At 40.1% G+C, this 18,289-nt stretch overlaps 1 protein-coding gene across 1 annotated transcript in view; it reads right to left on the reverse strand.

Annotated features, from left to right (window-relative positions):
- Positions 1–2,968: 2,968 nt before the first annotated feature.
- Positions 2,969–18,289, reverse strand: part of SLC26A3 (solute carrier family 26 member 3) — a 33,719-nt gene continuing 18,398 nt past the window's right edge. The window contains exons 12-21 of the mRNA XM_010947459.3: positions 14,879–14,974; positions 13,395–13,501; positions 12,194–12,263; positions 12,005–12,097; positions 10,498–10,593; positions 9,957–10,187; positions 8,188–8,242; positions 5,315–5,457; positions 5,121–5,186; positions 2,969–3,384 (exon numbers count right to left, since the gene is read on the reverse strand). Coding sequence (XP_010945761.1) covers positions 3,361–3,384; positions 5,121–5,186; positions 5,315–5,457; positions 8,188–8,242; positions 9,957–10,187; positions 10,498–10,593; positions 12,005–12,097; positions 12,194–12,263; positions 13,395–13,501; positions 14,879–14,974 — 981 coding nt within the window. The 3' untranslated portion in view covers positions 2,969–3,360. The remainder of the gene's footprint in view (positions 3,385–5,120; positions 5,187–5,314; positions 5,458–8,187; positions 8,243–9,956; positions 10,188–10,497; positions 10,594–12,004; positions 12,098–12,193; positions 12,264–13,394; positions 13,502–14,878; positions 14,975–18,289) is intronic.

Raw genomic sequence — 18,289 nt, forward strand, 5'->3', positions numbered from 1 at the left:
AATTTTCTCACCTTCCTTAGAATTTGAATTTTGAGGCGTTACTGAATCACAGGATTTAAGTGAACAATGGTAGATCATAGGCTTAGCTCTAACACTTGGGCAGGACCCTGTCTTTTAAAAATGATAGCATTTTGAGATGTTAATTCTACATCCTCAGAATATCCCAATTCTATTCTAAATAGTTATAAGCACCAACTTTTATATTTATTTAAGCCCATTTCCTATTAACCTACCTTTAAAATTCTCCCTTTATCTCAATTCAGAGGTAATGGCAGCGGTAACGGGGAGGTCATAGGCTTTCTAGGCCATTGGAAAGACATTGACCTTACTGTGACATGGGAAGCCACGGTGGGGTTCTGAGCAAAGGAGTGGAATGGTCTGGCTCTTTTAAGAGGATTATTCTGGCTGTGTGGAGGAAAGATGAGGGAAGCAAAGATAAGAAAGCCAGCTAGAAGGTGGTTTTCATAATTTACACAAAAGATGATGGTAGTAACATTATTAGTATCAAGAAGTGGGTGACTTGAAGGTTGGATGTATATATACTTTATATATAAATTTATATACATAAATTAAGCACATATGCTAGACATGTGTATATAGTGATAAATAAAATAGACATGGTCCCTGCTCATTAGGAGCTTATATTCTAACTTATCCAAGAATTATTCTTGATAGTAACTTAAATTTTCCTCAAAAATTTTTATTATATTTTTTTTCAAAATATAGTGGCTAGGAAAAAAAATTTTTCAACGTGTTATATTACAAAAACACACACACACACACACACACATATACAAACATAACAAGAGAGAGATGTTAAGTTTATTTGATTCTGGACATTAATAATATATTTCCTAGTACCTTTTATGGGTATATTTAATTGTGCAATGCTAAATAAGTGACTTTAGAACAAATCTGTAGAATGAGCCTGTACTGTTCCTGAGTGTAGTCTTGCCTTGTGCTAGACCAGTTTTCAGACAGGTTTTAATTTCTTCAGGCGGGTAATATTTCATAGTGATAAAGAGCATAGGCTCTGGGGTCAGACAGTCTAGACTGAATTCTGCTTGTACTGCCTGCAACTGTATAACTTGGACTAATTACTTATCTTCCTTGAGTCTTGATTTATTTTGTTTTCTAAAAAATGAAGATAAACATAGTACCTTCCTTATGGGTGCTATTTTAAGAATTAAATGAATTGATTCTGGATGTATTTAAAAGGTAGAGTCAATAGAATTTTTCTGACAAATTTTTTTAGCCTGAGCAGCTGGAAGGCTGGAGTTGGCATTAACTGAGGTGGGAGAGATCAGTAGATCGGTTTTGACATGTAGACGTCCCGATGAAGACGGCAGACGGATATTACATCTCCTCTGTTCTTGCTTAGCAGTGTAAAGTCAATCTTGCACTTAAGACATTTCATTTACATTACTAAGTGGTAAGTTACTGTGTTTAAACAAGAATATGTATCAAATGCTTAAGTTAGTATTAGAAAATAATTTCAGAGATAAACTGCTCAACATGTATGAGCTTCAACCTTTAATTTCTATACTGTGTCTGTTTCTTCACAAGTGCTTCTGTCTCCCAGTTGCATCACTGGACATCTCCCCTTCAGTCTTACTTTGGTTTATGAAAGTTTTATTTTTATATTTCAGCACAATCTCTTGGCCTCTTTCTCAATCAGGGACCAGAGGTTTTGCCCTAGTCAGTTTCCAATATTTGCTCTGAAGCAGGCAAGTAGAGGCCCATTACCCAAAGCACATCCACCTTAGAGGCTTCAGAGAAAAAACATGGAAGGGTGAGCGTAGTGAACCTCTAAGATGTTGAGGTTGAATGGATTGTGATGGAGTCACGATAGTTGGAGTGCTTGTTCCTGCTCTATGATATTTTGTTGGCAAGAAGAGTATAGAGGACACCTTTGCTTGGAAAGATGCAGACATCAGTGACAAGTTCTACTTAAGGATTTTGCCCCACTCCCAAGCCAAATGATCGATAAAGTAGTCTCATATTTTCGATTTCTACTTGCTCTCTATAAAGAGAGATCTCTTAACCTGAGGTTCATAGGACATCATATACAAATGTATATGTGTGTATGTATTTTCTTCCAAACTCCATAGTGTACACGAGGCTCTGTATGGTGTCCATGACTCAAAAAGTTCAAGAAACGTTGCTATAAAGAGTGCTGATATTCTGGTCTTTAATTGCGAGTAGCTATGTAAATAAGCCTTTGTTTTACCTTTCTGTAATTGGTTTTAAGTCCAATAGACAAGCCCTCTCAGTAAAGGATGGAAGGGTACTTTGACAATAAATATTGAGAGGTGAGATTTAAAACAATTGGGACAACTTTTCCAATTGACAGAGTTGTTTGATGTTGAACAGAGGTCACTGAATCTTTTTCTTTTGGTGATGATGTTTAATTTCTATTACATAAAATAAATACAAATTTGCACCAAGAACAGTGCCAGTGAAAAAGAGAAGCATGTGCTGAATCTCATTCTCCAGCCTAATTAACTCTAGAGCTGTTATTCTGCCCTATGAGTTACAAGTAATGGCCAGCAGTGAAGGAAGAGTCATACTGTTTCTTAACTATCTTTTCTTTCCTCCTGGTAAGACCAGGAAGAACTGTCTACCTATCACGTTATCTCTTTACTTTTCATCTTCTTGCTTTTTCATTTTATATCTTCCATCCGCATATACATTTTTCATACTAAGAGGTGAAAAAAAAAATAAGGATTTGCTTCAAAAAGTAGTTATAGTTACAGATACGGCATCAGGATTATATCTAAATCTGGATAGGAGGTTGAGTGCTTTCAAAAGCTATAGTGACATTCATAAAATCTGGGCAAACAGGTTTCATTACAGGAGATTTAGAAGATGCTCATGCAGCAGGATTCCAGTCAGATCACTGTAAAGAGGACCCACAGCAAGCATGTTTCAGAAAGCTAACAAGAAATTTAACAAAACATGACACACCCGCTGTACAACTGATTTTTAATGAAGGGATATATATTAGTAGGAGCTGTATAAATTACAAGATTCAAAACAGTGGTGCAAATACACTGCAAAACATGCACGAAGGTAGTGACTTGGATAGAAATCTGTTAATGCTATAAATACACATGTAAACAAAATAATTTTCTTCCTTTGATAAATCTACAAGGTATAAAATCAAGAGTATTTCACATTATTTTATACTAGATATGTGAAAAATATACCATGCTAGAACAATCTCGTTCCAAAGTTTGAAACATAATTTCTGTCAAGTAAAAATATTCTTCATACAATGTATGAATTTATCAGTAACTTTCTGGGTATAAAGTTGTTCTTTATGTGACAGATGAGGATTCCTTCTGAATTATATTTTGATTAGAATTTTGTTTCCATTGGTACCTGGAAGAAGACAGAAAATTCTTATTTTAAAAGACTTGTTAAAAAAAAAGAGACTTGTTAAGTTCTGTCCCTTTTAATAATCCTATCCTGTATTTAAAAAGCATATATGTGGTCAATCTGATTAAAATTAGGAGCTAGAATTTACCAGAGTCATCAGCATGCTTTTTTTTTTTGTCTTGAATTTTAATGATCAAATACCTCCCATGGCTTCTACTTGGTTAACATTAGACTCATGTGATACCATGTTGTACTAGAAATGCATCTTTCAGAGGCCTAATTTAACTCAATCAAAATAACAATATAATGTGTTGTAGTAATGTACTTTGGTGGCCAATCCATGACTACTGGTTTATCTTCCTCTAAGCAACACAAAGAACTAGTGTTAAATGTTCCTTTTTTCTAACATAGGGAAACAGGTACAGGATGGGACTGGCCACAGTCTGTTCCACAGTTGGTTCTAAAGCTTTGATCAGACATCAGACTTAAATTCTGTTCCTATACTTTATCCTTTAAAACTTGGTGACAACTTTAAATCCAACTACTGGGCAGAGGATGTCCGGCAAGGCTCTCTTTCAAAGGGGCCTCTGGCAAGGCACTAGATGTGGGTTCTTCCAGAACCCAGCCCTGGGAAACAGAATCATGGTGTTCTTCAAAGCTCTCCATCCTTATGTCTCTCTAACTTTCTGGAATGGCTTTTTCATCTAACCTTTTCCTATCTGATAAAACTCTTAATCATCCAGGGTTATCGTAGGCTATCCATTTCTAAATTTCTAATCTAAATTCCTTTTTGCCATTCTTCCTAGACCTTTCTTCAAATAAGAGAAATATCGCCAGCCACCTCCCGTACTTGAAGACAATTATTAGATTCTTTCTCAGGACCCTCGCTTCCATTAGTCTTTCAGCAAAGGATAGCGCCTGTAGAATAGGGTGTGCAGAGCACAGGTCTTGGCATCAGACAGCTCTTGCTTCAAATCCTGTTGCTGTCACTTTGCTGTGCAACCTTAAGCAAATTAGTTAGGCTGTCTGAGCCCTTCCTAATCTTCTCATTTGTGAAATGAAGATATCTTCTTTGCATTTTGTTGTAGGGATTGAGATCATGAATATAATTCACCTACCATATGCTTGGCTTACAGCAGATACCCATTTTGATTTGTAGTTCTGCTTTTCCCAAACTAGAGAGAGTCCCTTAAAGTACTGACTATTCTAGAAAGGAAGGTTCTAGAACGAGATGGCCCTATCCAGTTAAATGAGGGTTTGGCAACTCTCTCTAGTAAGGAAGTAAAGGAACCTAACTTTCAGTGCTGGGCTAGGCACTGTGCTTGGGGCTTTGCGTGCTTCTGGGAGTCAGGAAGTGTGCATTGGCTTCTCTGCTCCATCACAAATTCATATGTAAATGGCAAAAGTGATTCCTTCCCTGCCTTGTGAATTATTACAAGACCAGAATAAGATCCTGGTTGTAAATACTTTGAAGACATAAAGTGTTCTCTCTCTCTATGCCCAATATTGCATTAATAGAGATCTAGTATCTCTTTTTCCCATCCTTTCTTGAACTGGTCTGAGTTTATCTTCCCACAAAGTCCTTTAGAGATTGGCATTGCTTCAGCTTTCTAAGGATGAGACACAGAGGTTCAAACACGTGCTGGGCTTTCTGCAGAATGCTGGAAGAGTGGAAGAGGCTTCGCTACTTTTTTTTGTTGTGATGTTTATATAAAGATGAACGTGTTGAAGAATCTCACCTGGCATTCCCGATTACGTAATCCTCCATTTGTACTTAAGGCGAAATCATATGCTGCTGCTTTTTCCTGAGAAAACCAGAATGGAATTATGGATTAGGAATATTTTTTTTCCAATGTTGAAAAAGAAAGGGAAATTTAAGAAGCCCAGATACGAATGGGTTATACAAATGTGAAAGTCACCAAAAAGCTGGTACCTGACTGGGATTAAACTTGGAAGTACTGTAATCTTTCTTCGTCAAAATGTGCAAAACAGCATCATGGATTGTTAAGAAAAATATTGAATCCGTGACTTCATCATCAAAAAATTTACACCGTGCAAGCTTCTCAATGAAGTCATCTGAAGAGAGGAAAGAAAGAGTAAGAGTTAGGAGGAAGTCATCGTCTGGCCACAGGTTTCTCCTTAAGGCTGGGGATTTGAACTTCCATTTGCAAATGTGCATTTCATTGGTGTTTGTTTAGGTATTTGGGGGTTGCAATGGTACAATACCAGTGTACCATTAATTAGTGCACTGTTTTCTGGAACTAAAGGACACCGTTCTAATAAGATTGCACAATTAATGCCTTAATGTAAAAAGAAAGAAGGAAAATGTTCCAATGAGAAAAACTTTTAGTAGTTCCTAGAAGAAAATCAATCCACTTTTCTTTAGGCAGGAGCCTTGTGAGTTAATCTCCCCACGTAATGACTAGAGCATCAAACGTGGCTTATTACTAAAAATTGGGATTCTGCCAAAATAGAAAGCATGCTCATAGACCAGTGATGTGCTATGGTTCTGGATTGCTGGACCTATTATTATTTATCACTTACTGTAGTCCATTTTCCCAAAGCGGCTGGGTTCCATCAGGAAACATTCTCCTTGGTACCCTGCATTACCTCTGCAGCCATCCTTGAGGACTCCTATTCTTGTAGGCACTAACCAGCACTTGTTTGCACAGATCACTCAACCACATATTACCTCATGTCTACTATATACAAAACTCTGGCTGGGTAATTTGAAGAATCAAAAGATAAATTAGACATGCATCTTGCCCTCGAGGCAGATAGAGCGCTTATATACTATCTTAATGAAAGGAAAGTGTATAGAATAATAAAGGCAATTAGCAATCTGATTTTTTTCTTTAATGTTTTCTTAGTTCTTAAAATAATGCCCATGCACATAGTGGGTCCTCACATTTTTGTTGAATGAATAAGAGAGGTACAGATCATATGCTATGGAAATTCAGAGAAAGAAGGATAAAGACTGCTTCCTCTTGGTCGGACTCTGGGAAGATTTGATGAAGCAGACATCATTTAAAAGAATGCTTGGAGGTTGAAGAACGATGGAGGAACAGAGGTCCGAAAGCCTGGAGGTGGGAAAGTGTTCACCGGCAAGCTTTCAACATGGCTAGACCTAGCAGTGACTGAGGGAGACAGGATGGCCTTGCGGTTGCCAGAGCCCAGCATGGAGGCGAGTGATGCGCAGTGGGAAGGAAGGTGGTGATCTTTAGTTAAGGACTGAGAGGGACATCAGGCAGCAGAGGTAGTGGGAAGGCACACTTTCAAAAGATCTAGGACTTTGGAGAAGGAGTAAATTGTTTCATAGATGAAAGGGTTACTGAGATCAAGAGAATATTTTAATTGTAAAGAAGCACTGAAACCAGAATATATCTGTAGGTGTTAAGGAGTTAGTAGAGAATAAAAATTAAAGATGCCAAAAAAATTTCATGTCTTCCTCAGAACCTGTGTGCTTGTCGCCCCCTCTCCCTAAAACGCATTCCCCCAAGACACTGTCAAGGTTGATTCCCACACGCCACTCCAGTCTCTGCTCAAATGTCACATTACTGGACATCCTCTATCATCTGTCTAAAAGAGCACCATCCCTGCTGCTCTGCCTCTGAACCCTGCTCTTTGCTTTATAGCACTTATTACCTGAAATATCTCTGATTTGTTTATTATCTGGCTTTCCTAATAGATTATAAGCTTCATGAGAAAGATTAATAGGATGAGTCAAAAAATGGGATGGCAGAACATTCTAGAGATAAACAAGGACACTGGTTAGTTCTTCCAGAAGACCTAGATAAGAAATGATAAGGGACTGGATCAAGGTTGTAGAAATGGAGAGGAAGAGACTGATTCAACAGAAAATATTGATGGTGACTCACTGACTCTGGAGGGATGGGGAGAAGGAGAAATTAAAGATGGCCCCAAGGTTTCTACTTTGGTTGGGTGGGTATGTGGCAGTGCAGTGACTGAGATAGGAGAGGAGAAGGAGTCGTTTGGGGAGGGAGGGTAATATATTTGGCTTTGAATATGTGTATCTTGGGTGCTGGGGCAGGGTGGGGGACATGGAGACAGTTGGATACATGGGTCTGCAGCTCAGAAAAATGGCCTGGGCTGGAGGAGTGGTTTGGGGATTCATTATCATGGTGATATACGTGCAGTCCTCAGCATGTAGGAGATTGACTGGGGAGAGTCAGGTGCAGGGAATTCGAGCTACAGGGTTTAGGGCTGAAGCTTGGGGAAGACTGACAGTCAAGGAGAGGGGAGGAGCCAATGTCAGACCCTGCAGCACTCTGACTGTGGTGGGAGGGGACTCAGAAGAATGGTCTTGCAGAAGTCAGGGAGGCAGAGGCTAAAGAAAGGGTCAGATGCTAAAGTAAGCACCATGAGAATGAGGCTGGGAGGGCGGGAGTTGATCTCCACGACCGGACATCGCTGATGACCTTGGCAAGGGCAACCTCACTGGTGACGTGGAGCAGAAACCAGGTCAACATGGGCCGATGAATCAAGGGAGGCAAGGAAGAGACAAAACAAGCCTACTTTCCCAGGAAGATTAGAGTTTTAAAAATGGTTACATGTGCACTTTTTTGCTGCCTGTTATACTAGGATACACATTGTAAAGTTAACTGAATTATGTATGGACACAACTAAAATGTAAAGATGTTATTTCTGTAGAGACTTCTGTTGGAAATCTACAAATTAGATTCCTTCTTGATAATCATAAAAATACCTGTTCTTTGGAGAGGCTTAGAGTGAGTGCTAGCAGTGAGCCTGAAGGAACTGTCAGAACAGAAAAATAAAACAGCTTACCGTCGGTTCCAACGATATACACATCCACCTGGATCCTGATAAATTCTTGCAAAATCTGTTAAAAATAAAGTAGATCCTCCTTAGGGAACAATTTCACTCGTCAGAAACGTCAAGAAAACTATCGTAATTTTGCATAATGGGTGATATGTTGCTTTCAGAGCCTTTTACATTTTGAAAAGAGGTAATAGTACAGAGACGCTAAAGTTAATCACAAGACTCTGGGACAGAAAGAAAGAAAGAAATCCAAACAAAAGAGCTCTCCTCTTCCCTAGGAAGTTAGAAACGATTGTTCTCAAGGGATGTCTGATGGGAAAATGTTCTGCCTCAACCCAAAAGATGGACTCTGATTTAATTGTAAGACAGTTTCTTCTACGGGATGATCTTGACTAGAGCTTTCAATCTACATAAAAGTAAAAAAACTCCAGGACCGACATGTTGTTCATTATTCCTGTCCACGGCGACTGGATGTACCTAGCACCAAGGGATCCTTATCCACTTTCTTGGTCCCTAGGCTCAGAACAAGTGCCAGGAGGGGCATGAGTAAGGTCATATAAGGTAAGAAAAGTAGCTTGTACTGTTGATCAACTTAGATAATCATTAACATCACTGTTATCATCAATAAACACGTTTAGAACCTCCTCTGGGGACTGAATTAAGAATTAGGGCCTTAAGAAAACATAAGGCAGAACCCTTATCCTTTGTGCCATACTGCTGGGATCAAAAAATAAATTTTACGTGTGTGTGTGTAATTTCTCTTCCAAAGCTAAAACAGACACAAAAACAAAGAAAGAAAAGAAGTAGTAAGCAGGCTTGAAAAGTTATGTGATGTTAAGGTTGTTTTTTTTTTTTTTTAAAGACAACTTTGAAGGAAATGAAATCAATCCTCTTTTCTAATTTTAAATTCAGTTAACCTGTACTTAATAGAGCCTATCTTAGCTTGGTTCTTATGTAGGCAGATTTCTGTAAAAAAACAAACAAACAAAAAACAAGCAAAAGAAAGGGACGTGGAATTTCTTAAATTTTCTTTACATTCATCTCTGCATTTCTCTTAGAAACTGATGTATTTTAGAAATGCTGATAAAACTGGTGAGAAAACAGCCTGCAACCTGATTGTTACAGTTCTGTTTTTAAATCACATGTGACATTTACTCCCTCATTTATCTACTTTAAAAAAAAAAAGTATGGGAGGAGGGTATAGCTCAATGGAAGAGTGTGTGCTTAGCAGGCATGAAGTCCTGGGTTCAATCCCCAGTACCTCTATTTAAAAAACAAACAAACAAATAAATAAACCAAATTACCGCCTCCTCCCCAAATAAACAAACAAACAAAAAATAGACAGATTGTTATATAGCCAAGTGAAATTTCATCAGCTTATGACAGATGAAGATAAAAACAACAGGATCCACTCTTCCACTTTTGCCCAAGGCCTTTCCACATCTCTGTTTCTGGAAAATTTAGATACAAGGCCTGCAAGGATCCGAAAGCCCCGCAGAACTGGAATTTGATAGGGGTGTGAGCATAGTTGTCTACTAGCAGGTCCAGCATACATCAGATATGTAGGTTTGGTTGCCTTCAAAATTATCTGCAGTCTCATGGGAAATGCACTTTTAAAGAGTTTCCTGAACACGCCCCACCTGGAAATTTTCTAAGATTAAAACTGATTTCTACTTAAGTTGCACTATCTAAAGGAGCATCCTTCCACACACACAATTTTTTTTTTTTAACTTTCGCCACTGATTGTATGTTTCCATCAAGAAAGAAGAAATTACCGTTTTCAGACCCCTCATTGAAGAAACGTCAAGAAATGACACTGCTGAGAAATCCAGAATGAGGCTGTGCAGGTTGATCTGAGGGACCACGATGTTGACAGGAAGGTCCGCGTTCCAGTCTATCTGGAAGGGCAGGTCTGTGGTATTGATTGGCTGATCCAGCTCTTCTGTCTTATCGTCCAGCTCGTCATCGGAATCTTTGAAGTCATCGAGAGTACTTACAAATCCTTTCTGCAAGGGAGGGTAACAATACGTGTGAGAACTCTGACCAGGAAAAACACTGTGTATGTCAAGGGTAAGCAGTGAACTTCCAAAGCACAGATTCAAAGCTGGGTCCAGCGATGGGACTGTAAACTCTTTCATTTGGAGAGTAACAATTCTAAGGAGTCCCTCAAAGCTGACATTTAAAAATAAGACACTAATTGATACATGAGTTACCTTGTTTATTCAGCATTTCATTTAAAGGAATGAAACCAACGTCTTGAAGCACGTTTCCCTAAGCTTTTAGCTCTAACGCACAGGATGTAGGCAAGAGGCTTACCGAGGTCACTTGCAGCAGGCCCTTCTTCTGCAGTTTTCGGATTTTCTTCAAAGCTTTGTTGCGCTTGCGTAGAACTCGAAGTGGACTAAAGCCAACCTGAAAAACCCGTTGCTGTGTTACAAGAGTCCTGAATATTCTGCTACTTAACATAGCACAATTTTAGTTCATAGCATCATTCTCCCGAAATAGCATAATTAAGTGGGATGGCTTGAGAGACCGGGGCACAGAAAGATATTTGTAGCAAAATTTTAAAAGTGGCCCAAACAAACATCATCATTGAGAGCATATGGTCTGTGCAGCCTGGATGCAGTCATCAACATTCAAAAACCTCTGTACCATCCAGGTTTTGTCTATAAATCACCCACAAATGGGTCTAAATCTTGTCTGAATCTGTTTGCGTTTTCGGTCCACACAACCCCTTAGGGAATTTTCTTTCCCTTCTATTTGTTGAATCCAAGTGGTGTCTAATTAGTACCCTGCTTCTACAGAATTTTTGGTCTATTAAAATGTATGAGTATATTTTATGGTATCTACTACTATATGCTCCAGTTTTATAACTTTAGGATTAGGTTTGTAGGTAGCCTGCTTTTTTCCCTTTTCAAAGCAAATGTGTTCTTTTTGTGGCAGAAGTTAGCTCCAGAGTAATAAGTAAGGAGGCTCAAACTATGTAGTAAAAAAATCCTTGACCAAAAAATTGTAGTGAGATGGAAAGACACTAGATTAAGTGAAAAGGTCAGTGTCTAAAGCATATATACAAGATCATCCCATTTTTGCATAAATAATAAAAAGTTGGAAAAAAAAAGTTAGGTAGAAAAATACGTGATGCATAGCAGATGAATAAGAATAGTTGGGGCTTAAGGCAGAAACCTTATGCAGAGTAGACCAGAAGGCTTTTTCAAGACTAAATGCTATTAAAGAAATACATGTGTAAATAAATAAACTTAATTATCTTCCCCCCCTGGAAAAAGACCGAAAAAACAAAGAGAGCTGAGCGTTTGTTTCTAAACCTTAAAGACTGCTTCTGTGTTATCTTCTCTCCAGTCCACCTGGGACACTAGCTGTTATTTAGAGTTAAATATTCATTTATGTTATATTTATTCATTTCACTTAGATAATAAATATTCATTTGCTATCCTGAATCTCTTCAATGATGCTGTCAAATATTAAAGACACTCTTGTTGTCTCTGAAGTTGATTCCCAAAGAAAATCTGTAGAAAATCTCTGAAATCCAGCAGCCCAAAGTCTTGGGGTTAAGTCTTTTTACTCTACAGCAGAATTTAATAAAAAGTGTGTCTATATTGGACCGCATCGGAAGAGTCTCATTACCCAACATGTTAAGGGACCCCTTATAAGGTAGTTTCACCTGCCCTGGGACACATGAAGCAAAAACACTAATACAACCCAGTCTCAAATGTGTGACATCAATGACCCTCCCGTTACAGCACAAGCATTTCATTCCTAGACATTCAGCGGAACTTTTAAAAATATTAATAACCCCAAGCCTTACAGCATCGATAAGTTTCTGCTTAAAGAAACCAATGTTGGCAAAGTAAATAGGAGATGGACATCTGAAAATCTTCACTCCTTCTGGTTCATACATCTGTAAGGCAGAGAAATCGTGTTAGGTGGTGCCTACTGGATTCATATTACTACCATTTAGCAAATCAAAGTTAAAAAAAAAAAGAGTCTTCCTTACTTCCAAGTAGTCTTTTCTATTCTTATAGATGTTGCTTCTTCCAACGTTAGCCAGTGTGCTGCATTTGGGACTGCGGGGAAAATCAACACCAAGAAATCATCCATGCGTCTTTGTTAGGCTTATAAGGCTAACATTGCTACTTTCCTAGGATCCCAAAATCGGCTCACTTTTCCAGATTTGAAAGGTTGGGGAATCATCACACCATCATGCCCCAGAGGGCAAACACCTTATTTGACTAATCCTCCCACAGTTCCTGGAACAGCACCTCCCATCCACCTGGTTGTAAAATCCAGTCTACAAAGCACTCCCATGTGCGGTGGCCTTTTTGATTTTGAGTATCACAGTTATTCGGTGAAATACGGCAGATACAATCACCTCGCTGTATGGATGAGGACATGAAGAAGTGTCACGATTTGCCTACGACCACCCAGTTTGTCTTTGCATTTGAGGGGCCCCCAAGAAATGAGTGAAAATGTAAGTGAAGAAAAGAGCGTGGGAACATCTCAATGTAAACGTATTCCATCGGTCCAGGACCAGCTTTGACTATGGTAACACCCAATCCACAGATGCCCAAAAAGCTTCATTTCTCTGTCTTGCCACGTAGTCCAGCACAGGCCGAGTGGCCACTTGGTGGTGACATTATATGGCAGAGATTTAAGAATCCAAAAGATGTTTGGACTGGGTGTCTGTTAAGAGTCAAGAATTCTAAGTGGCTTTTGTGGCATTTTAGGAGGACAGGGGCCTCTGAGAAGTTCTCTAATCCGGCTCCACGATTCTCAGTGGGCGTACAATCTAACAACCCGCCGGGGGAACCACTCTGCACTAGATACGGAGAACCTTACAGGCTTCTCAGGAATGCTTTCCTGTGTTTAACAAGTCTGAGGCAAAGACATTAAACCTGATCAGGACAGAATGACTTCCTGTGTAAAGTTGGGCAGACAGACTCAGAGATTTATGATTTCTTTGAATTGGTGTCAAAGCAGGGAGCCGACCAGCAGCTGGTGGGACCTTGACTCATGTGCTAGGGCTGGGCCATTCTTTCACCATCAGGCCTTGGGGTGAGGAAGAACACACTGGCCAATCTTGATAGACGTGCATTCCTGGCAACTAAACTACTTTCCCCTTAACCAGTGGCAAGCTTTTCTCCTCTGACACTGGAGGGTCAAAGCCTGCGAGGGTGCAGAGGACAGTGAGCACTTACAACTGGGTCCTGAAAACGATGGTCAGGAGCTGAAACGCCACACTAGCCGCCAGGCCTAAACCCAGTCCCAGGACAACGGCCAAGATGAAGGTCATGACCCAGATCAGCTGTCAAAAGAAGGCAACGTGCACGTTACAGTTTACTCTGATTCAGTACAGTGTCTCTGTTCTAGAGCTATGGGAAGGCATGAACTTCTAGGGCCCAATACAGAGTCCTGCCTCCAGCGGTCATTTCCCCTGGCTCAGGTTCTGAGTCGCATGAAAGCACAAAGCAAATCTTTAAGAAAAATTCAAAAGAGAGTGTATCCATCTCTAATCCCATCCCTGAACCACTTAAGGAAATGACTGAGTCTGTCACAGCTAGAATTCCGGAACCAGCCTCTGTTATAAGTGAAGTGAGCCAGAAAGAGAAAGAAAAATACCATATGATATCGCTTATATGTGGAATCTAAAAAAAAAAGACACAAATGAACTTATTTGCAAAACAGAAACAGACTCACAGACACAGAAAACAAACATGATTACCGGGGGGAAAGAGGGTAGGAAGGGATAAATTGGGAGTTTGAGATTTGCAGATACTAACTGCTATATATAAAATAAACAGCAAGGTCCTACTGTACAGCACAGGGAACTATATTCAATACCTTGTAGTAAAGCCTATAATGAAAAAGAATATAAAAAGGACTGTATGTATGGATGGATGACTGAAACATTATGCCGTACACCAGAAATCGACACAACATTGTAAACTGACTATACTTCAAAAAAAAAAAAAAAAAAAAAAAAAAAAGATCAGCCAATTAATTGGCAGAGTCTGTGCTCATCTCTTCCTTTTGGTCTGCAGATTTCATTAAAGGCTACTATCTCTATGGGATTTTTAGCATACCAATAAAAGTGTTAACATCCCCCACAATTATCCATGGGGAGAAAACTAAACCAAGGGTAGCTTATTACTTTATGCTTGTTTATTACCATAGGCTAAGTTTAACGAGTCTTTTTACACCACAGACTTTGACCCTGGTATAATTACGGACACGGCCTCTCATCTCAAGGCACTTGAGGGCAAGGGGAGCCTTTGTAGAGTATTTCCAAAAGGAATGTTCAGAATTTAAGTTCTTCACAGATACTCTGGAAACTAACATACGATGTAATGAAGAACAGAAGCAATGCATATCCTAAAATTCAGAGAGTTCCTGTGGCACGGGAGATGACTGCAAGAATTTTTAGAACAAATGGAAGAAGTTCTCTATCAGTGTTTCGTGGACCATTTCCTACTAGCAAGTGGCTCAACCTTTGACATTAAAATCCCAGAGAATGATCATTAGAGAATGCAGCTTAAAGGTAGCAAGTAAAACAAACTCGGGTTACCTGAACAGATGTATAAAAACAAAATTTCACTTCGTTCATGATATACGTATGCGTTCTACATCAGCATTAAAATGCTATTCCAATACCTCCCTTTCGGATACCATTGCCTCTACTTACGCAATCGTACTTATCCTTTCGCCACAATCTTCGTATCTCAGAAAACTGCATCAGCATTCCTTTCAAGTTCCCAAGTGCTAAAGCTGCCAGAACAGACTGTGAAAACACATAAACCGCAGATGTATTTTGAGATAATCAAGTAAACCATATAGAAGCAAAGGTGAAGGTTGCAGATAAGCGAGTCCTTTAAAGGGCCTCCAAGCCTATTGAAGGATATACCCTTTTCCGGTGTGCAATGCTGCGCAAGACAGCCCAGACCTGGGACTCTGGTCTGTCCCCAGGGATGAATTTGTTCCCGCCTCAGTGACAGTGACATGCCATTGAAGATCTGATAGCACTTACTAGCCTGTACCTTGGGACAGAGAAAGGCAGATCTGAAGATCTACGATTGAAATAAACTCTTCCCAATCAGAGATAGTCTAGTGTGTGTCTATTTGTCTATTTATTATAGATGAGGAGAGAAGGTTGCTCTATGCTTCAAAAAAAAAAAATGGGGAGCTTTGAATCTTGGAATCAGAATTCAAACCTTCGATGATAATCAGCAGTTGTGCCACTGAGGAAGAGGAAGGGGAGGATCATGGAGGAATTAACAGAGATTTGAGGCCGGCTTTCTGGGACAGCATGAACTGCCTCTGCCTTGTTCCCGGCTAGGTCCCCAGAACCTGCAGGGGTAAATGCACGTGGGAGGGGCTTAATCATTATTCAGTGAATGAGTGGATCAGCTAGGGAGCAGAAGAGGCAGTAACTGCCCCTTTTGAGAAGCCTGATGGTGGGGAAAAAAAGAGCCTGATGTTGACAGCACTGAATAGGAGATTCACAAAGAGTGGTCTGGGTGACTCAGCTCTGCTACAGCAACACTTCAGCGCTCTGTTTCTTCTCATGCCAAAACGAGCTCATTTGTCTTGCAGGGAATTATGCTCATAAAGGTGAAAAATGCTGAATAGCCAAGGCTGCTCTCTTCCGTATTTGGGTTTTCATGCAGTGGAAGGAACAGGCCCCCCCAATCCCTGCCCCCGATTCAAGCACCTCCATTCTGAATGGACTAGAGAATTTGGATACTGACTACTTTCCCACCATAAAAAAAAAAAAAAAAAGAAATATCCAAGAAAAAAAACAAACACGGTTTTTATTTTCCTATCTCAAAGACAGTTTGAATGATCCAGACATTTTTAATTTTCATAGGTTACGTTTATAAGGTAATGCCTAACCAGGTAATTTTACTCATGGTGAGAATAGAGGTCGTTGTTCAGAAGGCGAAATATGGTCTTAAGTGACTTTAAAAAGGAAATTGCACACAAATGCACACCAGTTAAAAAATGGTAGAAACTGAATAAAGGCTGTACTCTGCTTTAACAGTACTGTGCCGATCTCAGCGGACTGGTTTTGGTACTGTAGTTTAGGTATACAAGGTGTCACCCCTGTGGTAGCTGTGGGAAAGGTTCCTAGGACCCTGTGCAGTATGCCTCTCGCTTTGGGGGACTTTAGTATAAAACAAGCCATGTGCCACCTGCAGAAGAGACATCTCATTTTTTCTTTCCGTTAGGCATTATTTCCCACTTGGTCAGTGTTCCATTGAAAACCAATTTGAAACACGAGCATTGAGAAGCCATAGACAGGAAAAGGGGGATCATTTTCCCAGGAACCTGGTATCCATACTGGAATTGACATAAAGGGTGAACTACAAATGAAACGCTTAGAACTCTGCCGTTGCTTAGTCCACACCCAAGAAACATTTGTTATTAGCTATCGTGAAGGGTTATTTTGCTCTCATATGATAAAAAGAGGCAGACCAGTTATTCAGATGAAACAAAGACAATGCAGACACAAGGGTCTAAGAAGAAATTGTCACATGGATCCTTTACAGTAGGGCCTTTGATTAACATCCTTGGGTGTGGCTTACTCATGAGAGATGGGATTTTAAACGGCAATTTTTTTTTGTTTTTGTTTTTTGGTTTTTTTAGATTCTGGGTATACCTGGGGAGAAGCACACAGGACAGAATTCTCAATGTAGGGGGGTTATGTGTGCATTTATTTATTTTATTTGGGGGGGGCAGGTAATTAGGTTTTTATTAATTTATTTTAATGGAGGTACTGGGGATTGAACCCAGGACCTCACACATGCTAAGCACGTGCTCTACCCCTGAGCTATACTTCTCCCTGGGTTTATTTTTGAGATATACATTCTTCTAATTCCTTGGTGGTGACTTTTGGACTTTTTTTATGCCATCCCTTTGGAAATCAGTAGGTGAGCACATGAAGAGTGGGTCATTTTGGCACACAGCACTGTACACTGCTTGAAGACAGATTTGGCCAGATTTGGGATGACCAACCTGGGATTCCAGAAATTTGGGACAAAATCCAGGTTCCAGCTACCAACCAACAAGGAAAAAGGCCTAGATCACAACCACCGATTTTGGTGGGCTGGGTCTTATTCTGATGTCCTTTGTAGTCAGTAATAACATGTTTGTAGAACCAGAATAGCAACAACAGTGGCCATAGTCACAAAGGCTCTCCTCTAGGAAGGGTTCATCCTGTGTCACACCTGGGGCTGAATACTTGACATGTATTGCTTCATTTAATTTTGGCAACAACGCTGTAAAGTGGGTACTATTTCCCTCCCTAGTTTACAAATTGGGAACTCAAGGTTCAGAGAGGTTAAGCAACTTGCCTGAAATACACAGATACTAAGTGGCAGAGCCAGGATTAAAAGTAGGTCTCCAGGATTGGGCCAGGGCTCCAGGTACTACCTCCAGGTCATATGAACACCACAAAGAACAGCGTCTTGACCGTCACCTGGCTTCCTGGATGTGCTTTTCAGGGTCTGCTGTCATTTGGGTCATCTGGGTGCTGCAGCAGTGGACAGACCATTCAGCTAAACCTCAAAGATAACAGTTTGGGAGAGCTGGACAGAGGACCACGAGGGTGGAGGTGCAAGGTCAGTGTCCGGCTGTTGGCTCGCACCCAGCAATCTGACAGCTTTGGTCTTGGAGTCAAACCAAGCTCTGGGAGCCACCGGGCGTATTCCTAAGAACAGGCTGTGTGGCTGGTAGCACCATTCTCTGAATGAGACACAGGCCCTGATTGCCTTAACCTTTAAGAACATCTTCACTTCCATCAATTGGTATTGAAGCTACAGTGCCAGGATGTCTTTCTATCTGAACATTAATTATATTTGGGGCTACAAATCTGCACAGAGTAGATAAGGTAGCTGGACACCTGCATTCCTCACATTCATAAAATACTGCCAGGGGAAAAAAATGAATATTTTTGGCCCCTAGAGTATTGGCCAAGAGAGTACCTGAGAGTTTGTAGATCCCTCATTTCTCCTAGTTTAGTTTGTGCTCCCAGGATTTAAGAATCAGGGTCTTTGATTCATCACCCAAAGGAGAAAGCTGTTTCCAAGGGAGAGGA

Source organism: Camelus bactrianus, chromosome 7, assembly GCF_048773025.1.
Source record: "Camelus bactrianus isolate YW-2024 breed Bactrian camel chromosome 7, ASM4877302v1, whole genome shotgun sequence".
Classification (NCBI taxonomy): Eukaryota; Metazoa; Chordata; class Mammalia; order Artiodactyla; family Camelidae; genus Camelus; species Camelus bactrianus.